The following is a 21,690-nucleotide window of genomic DNA, read 5'->3' on the forward strand; positions in this document are numbered from 1 at the left end:
GACCAGCCCCCTGTTCAATCAAATCAATCTGCATGTTGAGGGTCACCGGCCGCCTCTAGGTGTACCCATTGTATTTGATAGTACCGGGGCATCCGGGGGGAGGGGAGGGGGGCCAGCGGGTAGTACGGGGCATCCGGGGGGAGGGGGGCAGGGACCGGCGGGTAGCAATTTGTGCGAGGTTGTGCGCCACTCGACACAAAACCCGGGCCTGGTAATACCCACCGCCGCAAACCTGCCACCATCGACATCTTTGGGCCGGCGTAAAATCCCTAGCTCGGTCTGGACAGTGTGCTGAAGCTTTTTCTTGTCGAAATCCTCGGTTTTGTACAAGGCAATTTCCTCGAAAAGCTCCCACGGAAGCTCTGAAGCATCGCGATACTTGTCAAGAAGGATCTTGGCTGTCTTCAGCAACACCACCCCGGCATCGGGCATCTTCGGCTGGTCCCACACGCGACGGATGAGGCTGACGGCCGGCGGGTTAGGGCAGTCCTCTCCGCCGCGGGGGTCGGCGCCCTTGTCCAGGAGCATCTTCAGGATGATGTGGTCCGGGTTCTGGGCGGCGCGGTGGACGTAGCTGAACCGGGAACCCCGCGGGATCTCGGGCAGGGCGTAACGGGCGAGGATCTCCCGCACCAGGGTGTCGCGGTTGCCGATGATGGCGAGGTCAAACGCGGTCAGGTACCGCCGCTTGACGTAGCGCCACTCGTCTTCGTCCTCGTCGCCATAGAGCTGCTGCAGCAGGTCGTCCGGGGGCACGAGGAACGGGTCGGCCACCTCGAGCATCAGCGCGACTGCTACGTCGTGGGCGAGGGGGTTGGGGACGACGATGGACAAGGGCGTTCTCAGCTCGTTGTCAAACACGTTGACGTCGGCTCCCCGCTCCAGCAGGGCCTGCACCACGTCGAGCGACCCCCATTGGCATGCGAGATGCAGAAATGTCTGCCCGCCTTGGAACCGGGATTCGCTGACTGAGACGCCGCGCTTCAGGGTCTCAAGGCTTAGTTCCCGGTTGCCCTGGGTGATGGTCTTGTACAGCAGCATCTCGTTGGTGTACACATGCGAACCAAATTCCATAACAACCCTGAAGGTTTCGGTCTGGTTCCAAGGGTCCTGCTGGTTGATGACGCGGTCAATGTAGTCTTTGAGCATAAAGTTCGTGACGGTGTATACCCGGCGAGCAAAGCCGAGCAGCAGCTTCAGGGCCCTGTGGTTGCCGCTGGAAGCGCAGCGTTCCATGGCTCGTTCCAGCTTGTCCCTAGTCAAGTTCACCCTGCCGGACGCTTTGAGCATCGCCCTGAGAACGTCATCATTGTGCCACCTCGACCGCTTGATGGCGCAATCAAGTGGACAGGATTCCGGGTCCTCCTCCAGGTCCATGCGAGCGCCCCTGCGCAGCAGGATCGTAGCCATCTCTGCCATGTCTCTCGGATGGACGGGCCTCTCGCGGCAAGCGTACGACAAGGGCGTCCTCCCGTTTCGGTCTTGTGCATTAATCTCGGCACCGCATTGAACGAGGGCAGCCACGACTCGCGCCTCGGCAAGTTCGCAAGCAAGCATCAACGGCGTCACATTGCGATACCCGCGCTTGTCAAACCGAGCGTTTACCGCGGCCCCGGCGTCGACTAGCGCCTTGATTAAGGTCACGCGGTTGCCCTCAAACTCATCGTGCTTGACGCGGGTGTCGTCCACGTCGAAGAAATCGGCTCGTGGGAGCATGCAGTAATAAAGCGGGCGGCAATCTCGAAAGTTGGGAATGGACTGGTGGGGGTCCGGGTTGGCGCCGATGCTCACCAGCCGGTGGGCGACGGCAAAGTTGCCTCTGTAGCATGCATTGAGCAAAGGGGTATGGCCGTTCTCGTTGTGAGCCTCCAGGTCGGCGCCGAGAGCAAGGAGTTTGGTGATGGTGTCGCGGATCTCGGCCGAGTCGCGGGGTCTCCACAGTTCCCCCACGTAGTGTAAAGCCGTATTATCCCATGCATCTCGTTGGTTGACATCGAGGTTGACGTCGTTTATTGCTAACAGCTTGATGATAGGGACCAGACCGTGGGCTGCTGCCGAGTGAAGGGCAGTATGGTTGTGGCCGGGTGTCAGATCGAGCTCGAGCGATGCGCCGCGGAAGATCAGCAGTTCGGCTACCGACCGCTCTTGGTGGCACATGGCGGTGTGAAGGGCACGCCACCGGGGCCATTCCGAGAGGCGGCGGGAGTGTTGCCTGCCGGCCTTGAGCGGCTGACAACCGCAAACCCGGTAAGAAGGAGCGTCGATATCGGCGCCATTGTCAAGCAGCCACTTGACGACATCGCGGTGACCTTTCTTGGCGGCCAGGTGTAAGGGTGCGCAGAAAGGGGCCCGAGAGCGTGTCCCAGGGTTGGCATCATCTTCCGTAGGCTCGACCGTCACGATCTCGATGGCGGGCTCGCTGGCAGTGTCTCTGTGGGCTGACTTGTAGGATAGCGGGCCTAGGGCATTCAGGTCGGCACCGGCAGCAAGGGCATGCTGAAGAGTGCCAAGCAGGCCGTTTTCGGCACCCCAATAGAGGCAGGTCGAGTTGCCATGTCTGACATTGTGCGTGTATATAACGGGATTGATGATAGAGTAGAACCAGCGGTTCGCCCTATTGAGGGCTAGCTGGTCCTGGGGGTCGAGTAGTTCGACGAGCAGGTGGACGATCTCGGGCGGCAGTTGCAGGATAGGCGCCGACACGGCCGCCTTTGACTTTGCGTTAGAGGACTTCCACTTGGCTTCCGAATTTCGCGCTTTCGACTTGGCGCCCGACTTCCTGAGAGAACCCGTCTTGAATTGCGAAGCCATGCGTAATTCAGACGACGATACACTTGTATAACAAGGAGTCATGAACAGTGGGACTCGAGTCGGGCGTCAGGAAGCACCAGGTGCAGCTGGGCCTGGCGGAGTGGGGTTTCGTCTTCTTATGGATGGAATCAACCTCAAGCACTGGCGGGATGACAGGGCGGTAAGTGGCGGGAACTCGCAGGCGGCTAGGACAGTGTGGGGAACTGCTGTGAGGGAGCCTCCAGGCGGCAAGGCTGCCCGCTTGGGGCTCGACCGCCTGATGTCCGGCCAGCTAAAGCGACCGGGGCAACTCTGCATGCAACCAGCACGCCGGGTTACGCAAGTGACACAGCGCCCACACAAACATTGTGTGACTCAGTCAGCCCCGAATTACAGGGCTTTGATGGACGCCAACATTCTTGTCCCTTTGTTTTTCCACTCACCACAGTACAGTACCTTTCGTTTGACTCCTAGTTCATCCCTGTTCTTATTAGTCCGGCATTTGAAGCCAGCAACACGCATTGGCCCCTGGGTGCGTAGTAACCAAGCGTGTGGCATGGCGGCTAGACTGGAGATATGCTGGCCATCAGGGAGAGGGCTATAACAGCGGGAGAGAAGGGGGCATAGAATGAGGATGTCCAAAAATTCCGTTCGCTGTCCGATGAGATATAGGTATATATCATATCCATCCCTTTCTCTTGATTATTTTATCAGAGCTCATCCGCTGTCTATCACCTCCTGAATATATCCATGCCCTTCCCCCGCTCACCACTTAGCGTCCTTGCTGTCGAGGAAAGCCTTGAGGATGGCCACAATCTTATCCAGAGCAGCCAAGTACTCCCGCAGCTCCTCCTTGACCTTGGCCTCGTCAGAACCGAGCTTGGCATAGAAGTCCTTGCGGTACGGGCAGGCGCTCATGGCAGCACTGAAGACGGGCTTCACCAGGAAGCTGTGGTGCGGCTTCAGCGTCACGCCGTAGGCGCCGCGGAACGAGTCGGCGAGCTCCTCGGACTCCTGCGCCACGTTCTTGCTAAGGGCTATGCAAGTGAACTCGAGGCCTCTGCAAGGTTGTCGCGGAAAATTAGTGTGTGTTTGTTCCCCAACCCGAGCGGGCAGTGTGTTTCTTTCTCACCTTACGAGCCAGAGCAGCCCCTCAGTCGCTGTGTGAGACTTGGTCTTGAGCTCGTTCCGCACGAGGTCTTGTAGGGTCTGAGATTCGAGGGGAGCCGCGAGTTGGCGTTTCCGGAGTTTCTATGCGTGGATGAAACCTGTATTAGCTGAAGGGACCCGAGCTCCAAGCTTTTGGTGAAGTCCCACCTCGATGTTGCCCATCATGTCCTTCTTGACCGGCGAGAAGGCGACGGAGCCGAGAAGATCTTGTTCATGCTGCGTTAGAAGACGGTGGCATGTAGGACGCAGCGTGTGGAAACTCAGTTACCAAACATGGTTGTCAGGGACTCGGCGGCGTCCAGGAATTCGGTGGTGGAAATGGCATTGCCTTTCTCGGCGTCAATTGGGACCTTGGTGAAGGATCCCTTGAAGGTATCGAGGTAGGTGCCTCCTTCGGGAATCTTGGCGGTAGCCATTGTGTATTGTAACAACAAAATGTCGATCTGGTGATGAGGAGAGAGGTTGTATGTTGGAGGTTGGGATTGAGGAGCGGTCAAAGGGGTCAACGTAGCTCCTTGTGGAGATTCCATGAGCCTAGGGGCCGGTTGCCACACCTACCCCGCCCCCGCAGTTGTTGGGACCTGGCCAAGATCCGATAAAAGGGAGCACGTGTGCAGAGAGGATCTTAGAACCACGTTTCCTCTACATTCAGCAGATCGATCATAGAGTCTACTTCAGTCATCTGCGAGCACTTAACAGTCACAGATGGAAGGCAATAACGTAGCCGGTTTGGCTCGTCCTTGCAGTACCTAGGTACAGTACGTATCTACTCAGGTTCCCTATGTGGGCCTCAGAATGGCCCAAGCGTTTCAAGATACTACAGAAAATGGCAAATCATTTACGGCGTTGGGCCTCCTGATCTCTCTCAACGCTGGCCCAGCTCCAGCCCAGTGGGATCATACAAGTGGTCCGGCTTCAAGAATCTTTGAATTCGAGGTAATAGGATTAAGGACCCATCAGAACTATAACCGTCGCTTTGACATAGCTTCTGAAGCGATCTACTCCGACACAATGCGCACCGACAAACCCAGACACGGTCTCATGACGTCATGTCGACCTCGGTGTGCTGCCTCAACTGCCGTTCGCAGCTGGTTCCCAGTTTGCTGGGCCTCTCCCCAAACGATGTATACGTGTATCTGACAACGACCAATGACGAGAGTCTAGAGTGACTTCGCCCACATCTGTCCTGACGTCCTTATCACCAGGGTACTTGTACCTGTATTTCTGATTTCTAGTGTCCCTTTTTTCCACTTGATCGTCGAGTTCTAGAATCTCCCTATTCGTTGTTATTTTCGACCCCTCGTCGGCAACATGGCTTCATCGCCGGCAGTCGGCCTCTCTGAAGAGAACGGCCGTGACCATAGCCACCAGCAGCACGTAGGGGACAAGCTCAAGCTCCCCTTCCACGGGCTAAAGGACAAGACCCATCATAATACACCCTTACACAATGCCAAAGTCCACTTGATCCACCAGAAGTAAGCTCCAAGTTCTCCTTCCTCGTTGAGAATCATATCTCATTGACCACGCCCAGACACAAGATTGGCAAGTTTGCAAACTTGGTGAGGCATTGCCTTGGATCTGGCTTCCCTCTGCCTCTCGTTAGCTTCACTGACACGTGCCGTCTAGTTCAATCCCCGACACCGCCATGACGAGGAGAATGAGAAGGCTTGCGACGAGAAGCGAAGCAAGATTGCCGAATCCCATCGGTTCCAGTCTTACTTCCCCGAGCGTGAGGGGAATCTGGTGAAGTGGTATGTAGACGGCCGAGACTACTTTTGGGTACGCACCAATCTGTAACAGGCCCTTACCTGTGCCCCCACATCGGCTGATGAAGCAATAGGCCGTGTCAGTCGCTCTGGAGAGGGCCAAGGAGACCATTTACATCGCCGACTGGTGGCTCTCACCAGAGCTGTTTCTTCGGCGCCCTCCCTACTACAACCAGGAATGGCGGTTGGATCAGGTGCTCAAACGCCGAGCAGAGGCAGGAGTCAAAATCTACGTCATCGTCTACCGAGAGGTTGAAGCCGCTCTCACCTGCAATTCGGAGCATACCAAGCACGCCCTCCAAGGTCTCTGCCCGGAAGGCTCGCCCGGCTACGGCAACATCAGGGTCATGCGCCATCCAGACCACAACGTCTTTGAAAATGCTGCTGATATGACCTTTTACTGGGCTCATCATGAAAAGCTGATTGTCATTGACTACGAGATGGCGTTCATCGGCGGCTTGGATCTCTGCTTCGGCCGCTGGGATAACAATCAACATGCACTCTCTGACATGCACCCCGAGGGCGTTGCCCACGAACTGTGGCCGGGCCAAGACTTCAATAACAACCGTGTTATGGATTTTAAGAACGTGCAGGACTGGAAGCAGAATGAGCTGAGCAAGACGGATTCAGGACGCATGCCCTGGCACGATGTTGCCATGGGCGTGATCGGCCCCTGCGTTTACGATATTGCCGAGCACTTTGTGCTCCGGTGGAACTTCATCAAGAGGGATAAGTACAAGCGGGACGAGCGGTTTGAGTGGCTCGAGTTGAGGGGCCGCCAAGGTGAAGATGAGGATCTCGTCGGCGTCCAGAGACCGAGGCATCCTGTTGGTGGATATTCGCTCCATCCGCTATCGCCCCTCGAGACTAAGAACTTGGATAACCGAGGAACTGTCCGCGCGCAGGTCGTACGCTCTAGTGACGACTGGTCGAGCGGGATCCTTACCGACCACTCGATCCAGAATGCGTACCACGAGATAATTCGCAACGCGAAGCACTACATCTACCTTGAGAACCAATTCTTCATCACAGCAACTGGCGAGCAACAGAAGCCAATCCAAAACACGGTCGGCAGAGCAATAGTGGATGCTGTAGTAGCCGCTGCAAAGGAGGGACGCAAGTTCCGCGTCATTATCCTCATCCCCGCCGTACCGGGCTTCGCCGGAGACCTCCGCGAGGATGGCGCGATTGGGACCAGGGCCATCATGGATTACCAGTACAAGTCGATATGCAGGGGAGAGCATAGCATATTTGAACAGATCAAGAAGGAGGGCGTCGACCCCACCAAGTACATCTTCCTTTTCAATCTGCGCAGCTATGATCGCCTCAACTGGACATCGGCTGTACAGAAGCAAGAGCAGGAGTCGGGCGTTCAGTACAAGGACGTTCAGCGAGCGCATGCCGAGGAGATCATGGGCGAGGGCATCGACGGAGCCATGGAATCTGAGAAGAAACCCCACAAACACATTGGCAAGCAACACATTGGCAAGCGGCTCCACCAAAGCTCGCACCGCCAAACTGCAGACGGCGAACTGGCGGAGAACGTTGATGAAGAACGCATGCCCGATGGCCGGCTGAAGGACACGGACGTCAAACGACGGTTCGAGGCGGCGCGGGAAAGTGAGAACGGCAGAGCCGACCCGGCTGCCAGCGTCGCGCACCACGCCATGGCCGGCCAGGGTCCCGTGTCCGAAGTACCGTGGGGCGGCGATCCCGAGGACGAAGTCAACCACTGGATCCAGGAAGAGCTTTACATCCACGCCAAAGTGCTTATTGCCGACGACAGGGTTGTCATTTGCGGCTCGAGCAACCTGAACGATCGCAGCCAGCTGGGGTTCCACGACAGCGAGCTGAGCATTGTCATGGAGGACACGAAGCGCTTTCCCTCGACCATGGACGGCCAGCCGTTCGAGGCCGGCTGGCACGCCGCCACGCTCAGACGGTACCTCTGGCGCGAACATCTCGGCCTGCTGCCCCCGCAGGACCTGGATGCCAGCAATGACCCCAACGCCCAGCCGCCGGGCGAAGAATCGCCCAACGATGTGCGCGACAACGACGAGAGCTGGAAGATTGTCGAGGACCCCGTCAGCGACGAGCTCTGGGATATGTGGACCTCCCGGGCCACGACGAACACGGAGGTGTTTAGGCAGCTGTTTCATGCTGATCCGGACGATCACGGTAAGTTCATGGGACTAAGGGGAAGTAGCTGGTATAGAGATATGCTAACGCGATATGCAGTCAAGAACTTTGAGCAGTATAACTGGTACATGCCCAACAAGGGAGTCAAGGCCGGGCACATCTTTGACCGCATGATCCCGCCGGACGAGGTCAGGCAGAAGCTGGACAAGATCAAGGGGCATCTGGTCTGGATGCCGTTGCGGTTCCTTGAGGAGGCCAATATGGCCGAGAAGGGAATGCAGATTAACCAATGGACTGAGAGTGTTTATACTTAGCCTCCTAGGTTGGATGGTGATTTTGGGAAGGGAGGCGTTTGTGTTAGTATTGGTTTCTAATCTTGGTTTCTCTTGGTTAAATGGCCATCTTGTGGTGCTAGGGATTGGAGGCGGAGTATCGATTCATGGCGGGTAACGCGGCTTTTCGACGCTGAGCCTGAGTGCTATCCGGTACACAATGCCAATCAAGCTCACACTACTAGTAGTAGTTGGTAGGGAATGTGGATATTCCGGGCTACGAATACTCTACTGGTATATCAAGACAGGGTTGGGGTTGTGTAACATTAGACCCGTCATGACCCAAAATCTTCCAGGTTATAAACGGCAACAGCGACTCCGCTATCCACCTGCCCGCTCCCAGCTCCTGTCCTGATCAGATAAAAAACAATCCATTCCTTTCTTACCTCTGTTCAAAAAAAGTCCCAACATGGCCTCCACCATAACCCGGTACAAGCTCGTGTTCCACGTGCCGCCATCCGCGCTCGAGGCGTGCAAGGCGGCCATCTTCGCGGCCGGCGCAGGCCGGGACCCCGCACGGTCAAGCAAGTACACCGAGTGCTGTTTCACAAGCCTCGGCACGGGCCAGTTCCGCCCCGGCGACGGCGCAAACCCGGCCATCGGCACGGTCGGCGCGCTCGAGCACGTCGAGGAGGCGAAAGTCGAAACGCTGTGTATCGGGGAGGATGTGGCTAGGAAGGCGGTTGCTGCGCTCAAGAAGTATGTTGTCCATTGCAGGTGGTGTCTCAATCAGGGCAATTAAACATTGGTGTTGTGACATTGCGGGCTGTTCATCATAACTAACTGAATGTTGCGTCGTTAGGGCGCACCCATACGAAGAGCCCTCGTACGAGGTGTACAAGCTGGAGGACTTTTGAGTCCTCAGTGGTGATAACCCCACAGACGATGACGGGGATTGAAGCGTAGATCTACCCGTCGGTGTCTAGATGGTGTGAGCCTTTATAATTAAGGTTAGACCTTAGCAAGGTCCGAGAAAGTTTAGAAATGGGGACAAAAGACCATAACCTTTTCCACCTCCCCAAATTGCAAGACTGATCATCTTGAGGTCGAAACTTCAAGGGCTGTGTAACATGCCCGTTTTTTTCGGCCTTTTCTTGGGTTTCGCTCTCCAAACTGGTGTTTCCGGCGAGTCAGTCAAGTTCAACTTCTCGTTCACCTCGGGTTGCCACCTACATTATACCGAGGCACACGGCGCTTATGTACCTGGTTTCCAATTCCCGAGCTGTAATATGGATTTTGACTTAAAATGGCAGGCACGATCTCAGTGGGCTTCTTTTTGAGCAGGTGGCTTGCACCAAGCAGCGGGAGCTACAAGTGGACACCGCAAAGCGAAAGATTTTCTGACCCGCCGTGGATCCGCCGTTAGTGTTACCGACTGCCGACACGGAGCAAACTGAACTGAACTCCACACGCATCTTTGACGGAAGAAAAAAGGTCGTACCCGGAATCGAACCGGGGTTGCCGGAATGCTCTGAGCGATCAGAATCCGGAGTGATAACCGCTACACTATACAACCGACGACGACTCATGATGCCATGAGCGTGCTGCTGCTACACGGGTTGGCGGCCCTATCTTCAGAACTTCAGAGGCAGGGCACCGCTGGTAGTGGAGCTGCATGCAGTAGTACGACTGCCCGCCGGGATGGCATGCCAAACGTCGATTGACGGACTCTGACAGGAACCCGTCTCCGTCTCTTCACTTTGACAGAAAGGAGGAAGGTGCGATGCGGTCAAGTGGTTCTGGGCTGCAAGGGCTCTGCGGGGAAGACTGCTCCCACGGCAGGTGTGACCTGTGCTGTGCCTGCCGTGAACGAGTGCGAGGTAGAAACCACCAGATGCAAATCAAGCAGAAACTCAGTGGTTCGAATTTATGTTCTGCCGTCACCTGCTACTGGAACACCAACGACATGGACAAACACCATAAACAGCGAATTCGGGATATATGGCCAAAAGTCGATTAGGATCAAGGTATCAAGGAAACATGCCTTGGCACGGCAAGAGTGTGGTCTAGCACCCAAGGTACCTAACTATGTACAACTGCGAACCATTCAACACATGCACTCACACCTCGAACAAGCTGACAGAAATGAGATTACTCCGACACCTTGCACAGACGACCAGTCTGCAGCGTGAGCCAGTCCTCCTGGCCCTCGACCTGCCACCTCTCGGACCCAACAGCGGTCGGGGCCCAGAAGACATCAGTGGGGTCGACCTGGCGCTTGATCTTCAGCAGGCGGTTGTAGTTGGTGCCATAAAACGCGTCGGCAAAGTCGGGCTCCATGACGTCGCCCTCGTTGAGGTAGCCGCCGGGACCGTACTGGCGCAGCTTGTCCATCCACGTGTGGGTGATCTTGACGTTAACCGCCTTGAGCTCCTCCTGCGAGATGCCGTCGGCCCAGGCGGCGCCCATGATGCCGAACCAAACGGCGTCGCGCCAGTGCGAGTTGGCGCCCGAGGCCGGGGTGCCCGCGGGCGCCGCCGGGTTCATGTTGTACTGGATGAGGGCGGAGCCGTCCTCGACGACGGAGCGCACGGCGTCAAACATGGCCTCGCGCGTGGCGTTGTCGGCCCAGTTGCTGCGCGGGTACAGGCGCGACGCGGTGCGCAGGTTGCTGTTGGCGACCGACTCGGCGGGGAAATGCTGCGTCCACATGTCGTAGAAGTTGTCGTGCTCAAAGTAGACGGGCTCGAACTGGAAGCCAAGCGCGTTCCACTCGTCAAACAGCGGCTGCACCATGGCCTGGAACTGAGCCAGCGTCATGCCAGGCACCTGCCAGGGGTTCATGGTCCACATGAAACCGGAACCAGCGGCGCCGCGCGGGAAGATCATGGAGTAGCCGTAGTTGCCCTGGGCGGCGAACTCGGGGAACTTGCGCCAGTAGGCGTACATGGCCTGCCAGAAGACGGCGTCGGTGTTATTGGTGTCGGGCCCGCTCATGATGGTCCAGGTGAGGCCGGCAAAGTTCATCTTGGGGTACGCCTTCACCGTCATGGAGACGACGACGCCGAAAGTGGAACCGCCGCCACCACGCATGGCCCAGAACAGGTCCGTGTTCTGCGTCTCGCTGGCGGTAACGAAGCGCCCATTGGGCAGCACCACGTCGAGGCTCAGCACCTGGTCCGAGCCGAGGCCGAGCTTGCCGCTCATGGGGGAATGGCCGCCACCAGTGGTGTAACCGCCGGCAACGCCGACACCCTCGCACTCGCCGCCAACGGCCGTCACGCCGTACTTGTTGGCCGCTGCGTACAGCTCACCGACCTGCACGCCGGCGCCGATCTTGAGAGCCGCGCCCTTGTACGAGGGCGTCTTGTACGACGAGATGAACTGGATGTCCTTGAGGTTGTGCGTCCAGATGGACAGGGCACCGGCACCGCAGGACTTGCCGAGGAAGTCATGGCCCGTGTTCTTGACCACGAGGCGCAGGTTCAGGTTACGGGCAAAGTTGATGGCCAGCTGGATCTGGAAGACGTTGGTGGCCTTGACGGCGTACGAGGGGAAGCCGCCCAAGGTGCAGGTGGACGAGTTGCCGTCCTGGGGCATGCATGTCTCGCCCTGGTAGAGCGGAGACATGACGGAGGTGGGATCGCTCGAGCTGCACCTGTGTTAGCGCCTGGGACTTTACCAACCAGTGGAGGGTTCTGAACTTACTGAGTGATGGACTTTTGCCAGTTGGCAATGAGGTCGGCGCACTTGGCAGCATCGTAGACGCCGTTGCTGGGGTAGCAGACGGCGCCAATGGGCACCGTCTCGATGAGGGCGCCGCCCGTCAGCAGGTCCAGGACGGTCCAGGTCAGGCGTGAGGGCCATTTCTTGTCGCCGGGGAACGTCTTGCACTGGCCGACGCTGGTAGTGCGCTTCACCGATGCCGAGGTGTCGTTGTCGGCAGTGTCGAACGTGAAGAGCTCAATGTCGGTCAGCTGAAGAGCCGTCAAGTTGGCGATGACGGCGTCAGTCAGCTGGCCCGTGGCCGGCTCCACGGCAGGGGCAACAGTGCTCTCATTGGCCTCTGCTTGCAAGAGTATTAGCTATATATTGGGCCATCTCTCTTAACACACTGGTTATCCCAGGGTGTGGATGGACTGGACGTACCGACCACCTTGCCGTCGTCAACAACGATCGTCTGTGCAAAGGCAAGGGGCAGCACGGCACCCGCGAAAAGCAGGGCCCGCTGGAAGGAAATGGCAGTCATGGCGATCGGGATGATGATCGATCGACAAGATTAACGAGCGCGACTTGTCGAACTGATCGGGGTAGGGAATAAAAAGAAAGACTCCCACGAGCCACGTTTTTGCCACGCGACGACGGCATGGAGGTTATGTAGGCGATGCATAGCCGTCCATTCCTGCTCGGCATCTACCGAGAGGCCAATCACCATCCTGGTTCGCGCTGAGGAGGGCCCCTAGAAAGCATTATCGACGTTTTATTGACTTTCTGTGGAGCAACCAGCCTCCGTTGAGATACGACAGCGGAGCACGGGGTGGACGGCAGAGCTTAGAGACCGACACTCTCATTTCCGAGTTATGGATAAACGTGCCACTGCCTGGTGGAAAACAACAAGCAATCAATGCACGTGTGGAAGTGCGTGGGGAGGATAGGACGATGATATCTTTGGAAGTGTGTTCGGCCTGATGGATTATGGATCGAGTCGCCCTCGCTCGACCCGCCTTCTTTCGCTGCTGTTGCTACGATAGCTTCGAGCCACTCACTTTGAAGGCTCTGTGGCAGTCGTCCCAAGCTTGGCAAATCACGTACCGAAGTTCAGGAGAATCGGGGCTGCGGGGTCGCCACGAGGGCAACCCGGCTGCGGAAAAATTCTAGCGGAGGCGAAGGGGTGAAAGTTCACTCAGCTAATCAGGGGGGCGCCGAGGCTTCATAATTGTCGTCCTCGAAGACGCAACGCGCAACCCCCAGGCCTGCATATCTGACACTTCGCGTACCTTGCGATGTGGTAGTCGACCCTTCTCGCCATTCCATTCCATGTCCTTTTTCATCTTTTCTGCTTCTCCTGTTGATGCGAGTCATTTGGCCCACATGCAATGATGCAGGTGCTTTGTACAATACCACATGTACCCCTAAACGATGTTACGTGCGTGGTACAGGAACATACATTCCTTCGCAGCTCATGCTGCTGCCAGTCCCATGGAGCCGGGTCGGTTCCTCCGGTGCTACAGCATTTGGCAGCAATTTGACAGGACAAACACTGCATACTGCGCCGTCCATATGCATTTTGCTGCCGAACTGTCACCTCTGGGGGATTTCGTCGGGAGTCGGGACACAGACGGCATGTCTTCCATCCGAAGGACCCGACAGCTGCAGGGGCAGAGCTTGTTTGATTCATAAGGCCGATGTCCAAGAGCACGCAAGCGGCGTCTTAGCGCCATGCGCTAGGGAGCGTTGAGAAGGAGGTTCGTCCCGCTAGTTTGAGATACCTGGTCTTTTAGGTCCTTGTTCCTGTCCCCAGGCTCGGCGATATCCACAGTCAAAGCTCCCCTTTCCCCTGACCGACCAACCGCCGTCCGCACAGCAAAATTAGGAGCCCCTCTTGATGACACAGCAGCTGCGGCCAAGGACTGATAAGGCATGGCCTCTGCTTCCTCGGTCGTCGAGAGACATGGATCGGCGTTTGACATTTCCACTGTCGACCTAGCAGAGTCGTATTCATTGTCCCAAGTCTAACCCGGTCGCCGTCCCTCACCCTCGCAGCAAGCGCTAGTCACGGGTCTTTTTTGCACCACCGAGGTTGTCGATGGGACAGTCGGCAGGTGGGATAAGGGGTGAGGGGAACACAAGTGAAAGGAGGACAAAAAAGAGAGATGGGGGCAAAAGGCCTCAAAAGCTACCTCCGTACTCCACTCCTTTTATCGTGTCTCCACTCCACATTGCACTCAGGGACCATAGAGAAACGCAGGTGAATCTTTCTACACTCGTCATGCCGTTGCCAAGAGGGCGGAGCGGTTGCCGAATATGGCGTCTCGAGCGCCGAGGTGTTCTCCCGAAAGCTGGGCTTCGCTGGGCACTGCTCAGCAGCTCTCCGGTCCCTCAGTCGGATAGATGAGTGGTGGAACACAAGGGTGCGGTGGAGGCGTGGCAAGGAGTTACACAGTAGGAGACAGGAGATCTAGACTGGTAAAGGGAAAATCCCAGGACATCCGGGTATTCGTCCTTACCCATTTGATATCAAGCTTCAACCTTTTGAGCATGGCTCGGGCCTCGAGGCGAGCGGCTCTCATGTTAGTTACCTCGGCGCTTTTGCTCTTTGCAAGCCAGGCAACATGCAGCTAGCTCAGCGAGGCATTGATGGCTGAGATGAGCACGAGCAGAACCTCGTAGAGTCGTATTTTGGATTGATGAGTAGATGCATGCTTGTGAGAGTTGAGACTTTTTGTTCAAAGTTGCCCTTCTTTATCCACCACCACCCCCCCGACTGCCGTCGATCGTTTCCCTGATCTCGATCTCTTCTCTCCACCGCTGGTCGATCGATCCCAGGGCCTCTCCGCGCTGTCAACATACGGTTACCACACCGCCGGGGCGCTGATCGAGCCCTCTTGCCGGGAAGCCTACTGATGTGATGGCACTCCTACCGCGCCGCCCGGAACATCCAAATGTTCTCGACATCCCGACGCCGCCGCTGCAGCAGGCCGGCCTGTTCCTGATCTTCTTCTTCACGGCATTGGCCTTTGTCGTCTACAGCTTGAGGGTGTACTCAAGGCTCAAAACGCGACAATGGGGCCTGGACGACTGGATGATCACCTGCGCCATGATCTTTTCGTTGATGATGATTGGGCCCTTTTACATGTGTAAGTGCGCGTCTAGTATCAGCACTTTGTGATGGTATAGTGGATTCCTGACTCGCCAGACAGACTTCAAGCTCATGTACTTTGGCTGGACGGTGGATACTGTGCCCAAATTTGACCCGGCACCGGGCAAGTGGTGGTTCTATCTGGCACAGCTCTTCTACAACCCCATCCTGGCCTTCGTCAAGGCTTCGGTATTGCTCTTCCTGCTCCGGTTGGGTGGGCAAAAGCCCGGTGTCAAGATGGTCATCTACGGCCTGATGACCTTCAACGGCCTGCAAGCCATCGCCATCTTCATAACCGCCACGCTGCAGTGCCTGCCCATCGAGGCCAACTGGGATGCCGCAGTCCTGGCCAACGCGAAATGCATCGACAACTCGTTCCACGTTATCATCTCGTGCCTGACCATCCTGACTGACATCATCGTCATCATCATCCCCTTCTGGATTTTCCTTGGACTCAAGATGCCCCGGGGCGCCAAGATTGCCGTGGTGGGCATCTTTGCCATGGGTCTTAGGTGAGTTGGCCCCTACTGTACTTTACCTTAGCCACCCTATTCGCATCAGGTAAACAAAACTAACCTACCCTCCTCCCTCCCAGCGTGACCATCATCGGCATCGTCCGCCTTGTCGCCGTCTACAACCTCTTCTACGGCAAACCCGACCCCAACAAGGACCCCTACCAGGACATCACCACCACCCTCAACGTAATCGAATCCAATGTGGCCATCGTAACAGCCTCCGCCCCAGCTCTCCGCCCGCTATTCCGATCTTGGCTACCGAAATGGTTCGGCGGGAGCAGCGGCCGGTACGGCCCCTACGGGCCCTACGGCAACAAGTACCACAACAAATCCCCCAACCCTGGCTCGCGCTACTTCACGGGCGGCGGCGGCAACGGCACGGTCGCGACCGTCAACGGCGGGCGTGACGGCACGGGGAAACCCACCGGCGATGGTATGCTTGGTGACGGCAAGCACGGCAGCATCCACCTCAAGAGCCTGACGCGCGGCAAGATGACGGGCCACGCCGAGTGCCGCAGCATCAGCCCCAGCGGGTCCGAGGAGGAGATCATGACGTATAATGGGATTATGCGCACCACGGATGTGCGGGTGCATTATGGTGATCCTGAGCTGGCGTCGACGCATAATGGCTCGCCCGGTGCTATGATGAATGATCGGGATTCGAGTCGGACTTCGAGCGAGGTCAAGGTTGGCGCCGGGGCGAGGGAGAAGAGCGCTCTGTGATTGAGTTCCTTACTACCTACTGTAGGGAACTAGGAGTAAGTAGGAGGAGACAAGGCAGAAAGCTACCTAAGCTGCGCGGCCCGTGGTTCCAGTCCACCGGGCTTGTGGGAGGGAAAGACTTGAATTGATTCGGCGTTTTGTGTGTTACGAGTGGGAGTTTGCATGTGTCGCATGATACCAGATTGGGGGGGTTCTTCAGTATGTCTGACGGGAGTCTAAGAAAAAGGAAAAAATTGGATTCATCGAGGTGATGGGTGGAGGGTAAGGTTGGTGGTTGATGGGCAACGGCCTCATGTATATCTAAGGTATGATAAAACTTCTAGACATCCCTAGTGCTAGTACTACTAGTAGTATCAAGTATGAAGGTACCTTACCTTCATGTTCAAATCTTACTACCTTGTATACTGGAACGCTTAGACTTGACATTCCTTTGTGTACTCAAGCCATGCTGACACTCAACATGGACCGTGAACCTCAGTCCACAAATACTGCCGTTGTCATCAATATGATATATGGACTAGCAATCTGTGCCCACCGTACCTCGAGAACTGGTAGACGCCCTTGTCCCCCCCTTTCCCCGACCTCCAGCCACATCTCACCAGCATTGTTACCGCTCAACATCAAACCATTGTGTGTACGTACTCAAAGACTGTGCCTCGGCGTCGTGGGCGATCTCTTCTCTTTGGGCACTCCCCAGAAATCCCAAGGATCCCGTTCCAGCTCCGTCTGGATGACAGGCTCAGAAGTCGGATCAGGCTCGGTCTGGCGTCCCTTCTTCTTCTTCTTTTTGATAGACAGCAAGGATCCCCAAAAATCATCTTCACCGACTTTCGCCTCCTCTGCAAGCGAGGGCGCTGGTTCGGGTGCGGGTTCAGGCGCTGGTTCAGGTTCAAGACCAGGTACTGAGCCAGGTTCAAAAGAAGGCTGGGGTTCAGGCTCGGTCTCGCGTCCATCCTTCCTGTTTGTTTTAGACAACAAGAATCCGCAGGGCTATGGATTGATCTTACTCACTTCAGGCTCCTCTTCAAGCAAGGGCACCGGCTCGGGTTCAGGTACTGGCTCAGGTTCAGGCGCAAGGTCAACTGACTTGGGCTCAAGATCTGCGGGCTTCTTCTTCTTCTTCTTGTCCTTCTTGGACACCCTGGGGCGGGGCGACCCCCATGCATCATAATCTTCCTTAGGTTCAGGCGCTCGCTCAGGTTCTAGTGCCGGTGCAGGCTCCGGCTCATCCCGGACCAGCTGTTGAATTTCAATGTCGGACTCAGGCTCAGGCTCACGTGGTTGCTCCTGAAGCTCAGAGACTGGCTCGGTTCCTGTCTCGGCCTCGGGCTTGTGCTCTGGCTCTGATTCGGGCTTCATCAGCTCGGCGAAGTGGCTTTTGAGTTGGTCCAGACCTGGGCCGTTCTCGCCAGGATAGCTGACACGGTCATGGCGCTCCTCTTTTGAAGTAGGAGATTGGGCATCAGTGCTTGGCAATTCGACCTGCTCAAATGAGCCGTCTGTGTCTGTGGACGGAGTGGGGGCATCGAGCATTACGTTGTTTTCGGCCACTGATCCCAACATGTCAACGTAGACTTCGAGAAGACATCCGAAGAACACTTTGACCACTGAAGCGCCATCGCTTAAGTCAGGTATCTGCTTGGCCCTGAGGAACGTCGATGGGTTCTTGAGAGCAGCCTTGACACGCGACTTGAAGAACTCCGGGAACCAGTCATCTCCCCTGACGGGTGTCGGGTATGTCTCCTTCACGACATCAATCAGAGTGAAGGGATCGACGTGGGCTGCGAGCGACTCAATCCGGTCTTTGGCTAGCTCCTCAAGGCCCTTGACAACATACTCGCGAGCCGCCCCGTAGACCTCGAACACGGTCTTCATTGACTCGGAGTCAGACCCGTTCCCACCCGGGGTCTCGAGTCCGTCGGTGTAGAGGTATTTGACCAGCGTATGGGCTGCTTCGGGCGACATATCACGAAACTTGATGCTCTTTATCGAAGAGTCAGCGCGAATCGGCACCTTGGATTTGAGAACGTCTCGGTGGACGGAGAGGGGATAGCCGTTTCCGAAGTTGAGTTCGACAATACGGTTCGTCATGAACATGAATGGACTTCGACAACGAAGGAGTCAGCGTTGCAAACCCATTTGAAGTTAGGCGAGAAATTGGGGGTTTCCCTTACGACTCATTCGCGGCACCCGGCGTCTGCTCGCCGTGGCGAGCTTCATCGCTCTCCAGGTTATGTTTCCCTCGATAGAAGGACATCTTAGGGAGTCGATGAGAAAGTTAGGCTGGCCTGGAGTGTGACAATGAAAAGCCCTGGGATGATAGGAATTCCAAGGCATTGATAACCAGGCAAAGGACATCAGGAACTGGAGCCGCGAGGTGGGCTTCTTACCTACCTCCTATATCACATACCTTGAATATGCCACTGCTGTGCGTTTGTGCTGCAAGTCTGCCTAATACCACAGTACGTTGATAACAGTCACCCATAACACTGGATCTTTCCCTCCAACAGAGAAGCTGCCTCAAGGCTTGTGTAGGCCTCAGTGCATTGAAGTGCAGAAGTGCAGCAAAGTCGATGAAAAACAGGGCGGCAAACCTGTAGCAATCCGTTCTTGCCGCCAATCGTCTGCCATTGAGACCCTCCACACAAAGAAGACCGGGAGAGCAGAGCCAATCAATCGCACATCTCTTCCCGCTTTCTATCGGGAATGCAAACAGAGAATGTGAGCGCAAGGCGGACTTGTCAGCGTATGGCAGGTGCCAATCAAGCTCCTTCACTTACAGTACTGATACCAGGCAGCCAGCCGCGGTTGCCGCCATGTTTGTCGTTCGCTGCATGCGGATGACAGCCTATAACTCACTGCGTTTGCAATTTCCATGGGCACTGTTTCGAACTCATACTAGTACTACCTGGTAGGTAGGTAGTCTGTTCTGATTCAAAGAAGTAGCTGCGTTCATGTTTCTGTCCAAAGGTGTCATCAGTCCAACTTGTCATTTAGAACAAAGCCTTTCGTTTACAGCTGGATGCTGTTGGCAGGAAGTTGGTTCTCGAGTACATATACTGTACATACCTGAGGACTGCTACCTACTAGGTAATTAAGTTCGTTAACTCCTAAGTGCCAAGGGGTCGAGATCGCTCCTTGTCCTTCGGGATTTACTAATACAGGAGTTGGCCATTTAATTCGAAGATGAAGGCTCCCAGGGAAGAAAAAAGGGGCATAGTAGTCATTAGAAGCTTCGGTCCCAATCACGATCACTCTTGCAGTTTTGGGGGTGGAAAAGGTCGTGCTTTTTGGTTCCCCATTCCCCCATCTCTAAACCTCCTCGAACCTTGCGAAGGTCTAAATTGATAGCTCTTTACCTTTCTCTCATCCCGTATATACCAAGAAGAGGAAGAAAGGTGGTCTTCGCACCATACAACCACCATGTCATGCCTTGCACAACTACACGATGGCCGACCCCCCTAGTTGACCCCCTTCCACTTCCCGGCCGCTGATCGTCAGCTAGAGATCGACAAAGAGGAACTGCCCAGCAACCGCGCCTGCAATGACCAGGAAAAGCGCAGTGAACTTGTTGTTAAACTTGTAGAGGACCGCCAGGGCCAGCACGTAAAGAACCGCCGCAGGGCCGACCTGGGCGGTTACGGCAGCCGCCTCATCAAGAGTCATTTCCTTGCCTTTGTTCAAGGTGCCCACGACGCTAGCCTTGAGGATCTCCACCGCGATCATGGCGATAACACCAATGACCGAGCCACAGAGACCGTCGAAGAAACTAGCCAGGAACTGTTTAAATCAAGGGAAACCGTCAGCGACATGACCAGACCTCGGCGTAGAACATTGGCGTGGACAGCGACAAGGGGAGTTGGCGAGCTGGTTGACAATCCGGGGGCGCTACTAACCTGATTCCGAACCAACTTCTCCAACAGCTCATGCCCAGCAATGGTAAACAAAAAACAGGGGAAAAACATCCCCAGCGTAATGACAACAGCCCCTGCAAACGCGTTGCCGACCGACCCGTTCTCCAAATACGCGCCCTGAAACCCCACAAAGGTAGCAAAGATGACCAGCGGCGCCGGCAGGATATTCCCGATGGCGATGCCATCAATAAACACGCTCTGGGGGAGCCACGCGCCCAGCAGGACCGCTTCGACCTGCACAAAAGGGATAGCCGTGTAAGCGCCGCCAAACGAGAGCGAGCCGGCCACCAGTCCCAGGACGAAGAGGTTGATCAGCGACGGTGTGCGGGCGACGCCGAGGGCGAGCGACACGGGCGACGGCACGCCGCGGAAGACGGCATAGATGGCGTAGCCTACGTATTGAAGGACGAAGAGCACCGCAGCGGGGACCCACAGACGGCGGGCGACGAACATGTAGATGATCCCGTACAGGCCGAGGGAGATGAAACTGCGGGGTGGTTTAACATCAGCTTCGGTCTCCTAGAGTGGGATGTGACTTTGGTGATGCTGACATGTTCAGGCGAAGTGCGCAGTTGATCGCCGTACACACGGCTGCGATGACGAGAAAGGGGTCGATCTTTTTCGTGTCATGCCTCCTCACAGAGTGCTCGGCAATTTTGTGAGTTGCTCTCAGGATCTAGGGATTCAAACGATCAGACATGGATGACCTTTGACAGCGAATGATGGTACTTGAACTCCAGCGACGTACCATAGCCGCGACGATAGGCTGCAGCGCCCGGAAGGAAGCGTTAAAGTACTTGTTCTCGAAACCGGCTAGCGTGTACACATAACTGGCCACAAGCATCAAGACAAACCCGGGCAGGATGAAGGCCATGCCCGCGACGATGCCGCCTATCCTCCCCGCAGACAAGCAGCCGAAGAACATGCACAATTCGGCCGCCTCGGGGCCGGGAAGGATCTGGTAGACGGAGAAGACTCGCTGGAAGCGAGCGAGGGTGATCCATTTGTCCTTGGTCACAAGCCTGTCCTTGATCAGGGCGATTTGCGCGACAGGACCGCCCCAAGCGAAGCAGCCAAAGTTGTAGAAGAAGAACCAGAACAGCTTCGGATAGGACAGCTGAGGGACGTTTGAGTTATCGTGCAGTCCCTGGTCGTCATCTTCGGACGGGGTGTCCGTGGAGGTCTCCTTGGTTTCCGGCTGGACGGCGGCTTCCAGTTGCTTTTGAAACCCTTCGCTTCCTTTCTCGACATGCGGCAAGGTCATCGACGGTCCCGGCGTTGTCGGATCAGCAGCCATTGTGGTAAGCTTGACAGGAGTCGGCGACTGTGTGATAGTGACTGCTTGTGGGCGACAGCGGCTAATCGGCGGACTCTTTGCTGGGACTGCTCAATGGTTCCGACCACGCTCCTTCGCTGGGATGGAAAGTGCGAGGCGCTCATTTTCGCCAGTGTGTCGCATGCGCCGGCTTTTGTGCAAGTCGATATCGTCTTTCCTTCGACCCTCATCAGGGACGAACAGGGGGCGATGGACGGACAGCAGAG

General features: G+C 56.2%; 8 protein-coding genes and 1 non-coding gene across 9 annotated transcripts; 3 read left to right on the plus strand and 6 right to left on the minus strand.

Annotated features, from left to right (window-relative positions):
* Positions 1–42: 42 nt before the first annotated feature.
* On the minus strand, positions 43–2,811 carry N656DRAFT_708893 (ankyrin; the record flags this gene model as incomplete). The annotated part of the gene is made up of 1 exon (XM_064811547.1): positions 43–2,811. One exon carries the CDS (start codon positions 2,809–2,811, stop codon positions 43–45), a length of 2,769 nt encoding a protein of 922 aa, XP_064670218.1.
* Positions 2,812–3,219: 408 nt separating this feature from the next.
* Positions 3,220–4,377, minus strand: N656DRAFT_778866 (glycolipid transfer protein; the record flags this gene model as incomplete). The annotated part of the gene is made up of 4 exons (XM_064815090.1): positions 3,220–3,850; positions 3,923–4,041; positions 4,108–4,166; positions 4,229–4,377. Coding segments are annotated over 4 exons (622 nt in total), but the record flags the coding sequence as incomplete, so codon positions are not given.
* An 894-nt stretch (positions 4,378–5,271) lies between these two features.
* Positions 5,272–8,179, plus strand: N656DRAFT_797847 (phospholipase D/nuclease; the record flags this gene model as incomplete). Its single annotated transcript, XM_064817690.1, has 5 exons — positions 5,272–5,435; positions 5,492–5,519; positions 5,587–5,739; positions 5,801–7,904; positions 7,965–8,179. The coding sequence occupies 5 exons, from the start codon at positions 5,272–5,274 to the stop codon at positions 8,177–8,179; spliced, it is 2,664 nt and encodes an 887-aa protein (XP_064670220.1).
* A 393-nt stretch (positions 8,180–8,572) lies between these two features.
* N656DRAFT_778868 (uncharacterized protein) lies at positions 8,573–8,943 on the plus strand. Its single transcript, XM_064815091.1, has one exon. It carries the CDS (start codon positions 8,607–8,609, stop codon positions 8,937–8,939), a length of 333 nt encoding a protein of 110 aa, XP_064670221.1. The 5' UTR covers positions 8,573–8,606; the 3' UTR covers positions 8,940–8,943.
* A 686-nt stretch (positions 8,944–9,629) lies between these two features.
* Positions 9,630–9,713, minus strand: N656DRAFT_t74. Its single transcript has one exon. It is a non-coding gene; the product is annotated as a tRNA-Gln (tRNA).
* A 575-nt stretch (positions 9,714–10,288) lies between these two features.
* Positions 10,289–12,386, minus strand: N656DRAFT_708972 (FAD-binding domain-containing protein; the record flags this gene model as incomplete). Its single annotated transcript, XM_064811555.1, has 3 exons — positions 10,289–11,789; positions 11,846–12,203; positions 12,287–12,386. The coding sequence occupies 3 exons, from the start codon at positions 12,384–12,386 to the stop codon at positions 10,289–10,291; spliced, it is 1,959 nt and encodes a 652-aa protein (XP_064670222.1).
* A 2,379-nt stretch (positions 12,387–14,765) lies between these two features.
* On the plus strand, positions 14,766–16,234 carry N656DRAFT_708730 (uncharacterized protein; the record flags this gene model as incomplete). Its single annotated transcript, XM_064811532.1, has 3 exons — positions 14,766–14,994; positions 15,058–15,508; positions 15,592–16,234. 3 exons carry the CDS (start codon positions 14,766–14,768, stop codon positions 16,232–16,234), a joined length of 1,323 nt encoding a protein of 440 aa, XP_064670223.1.
* Positions 16,235–16,876: 642 nt separating this feature from the next.
* On the minus strand, positions 16,877–18,491 carry N656DRAFT_797851 (uncharacterized protein; the record flags this gene model as incomplete). Its single annotated transcript, XM_064817691.1, has 3 exons — positions 16,877–17,188; positions 17,246–18,338; positions 18,409–18,491. The coding sequence occupies 3 exons, from the start codon at positions 18,489–18,491 to the stop codon at positions 16,877–16,879; spliced, it is 1,488 nt and encodes a 495-aa protein (XP_064670224.1).
* Positions 18,492–19,335: 844 nt separating this feature from the next.
* On the minus strand, positions 19,336–21,445 carry N656DRAFT_836734 (chromate transporter; the record flags this gene model as incomplete). Its single annotated transcript, XM_064818794.1, has 4 exons — positions 19,336–20,014; positions 20,131–20,635; positions 20,700–20,824; positions 20,897–21,445. 4 exons carry the CDS (start codon positions 21,443–21,445, stop codon positions 19,736–19,738), a joined length of 1,458 nt encoding a protein of 485 aa, XP_064670225.1. The 3' UTR covers positions 19,336–19,735.
* Positions 21,446–21,690: the final 245 nt, after the last annotated feature.

The sequence above is a fragment of the Canariomyces notabilis genome (genome assembly GCF_033297395.1).
Source record: "Canariomyces notabilis strain CBS 508.74 unplaced genomic scaffold N656scaffold_10, whole genome shotgun sequence".
Classification (NCBI taxonomy): Eukaryota; Fungi; Ascomycota; class Sordariomycetes; order Sordariales; family Chaetomiaceae; genus Canariomyces; species Canariomyces notabilis.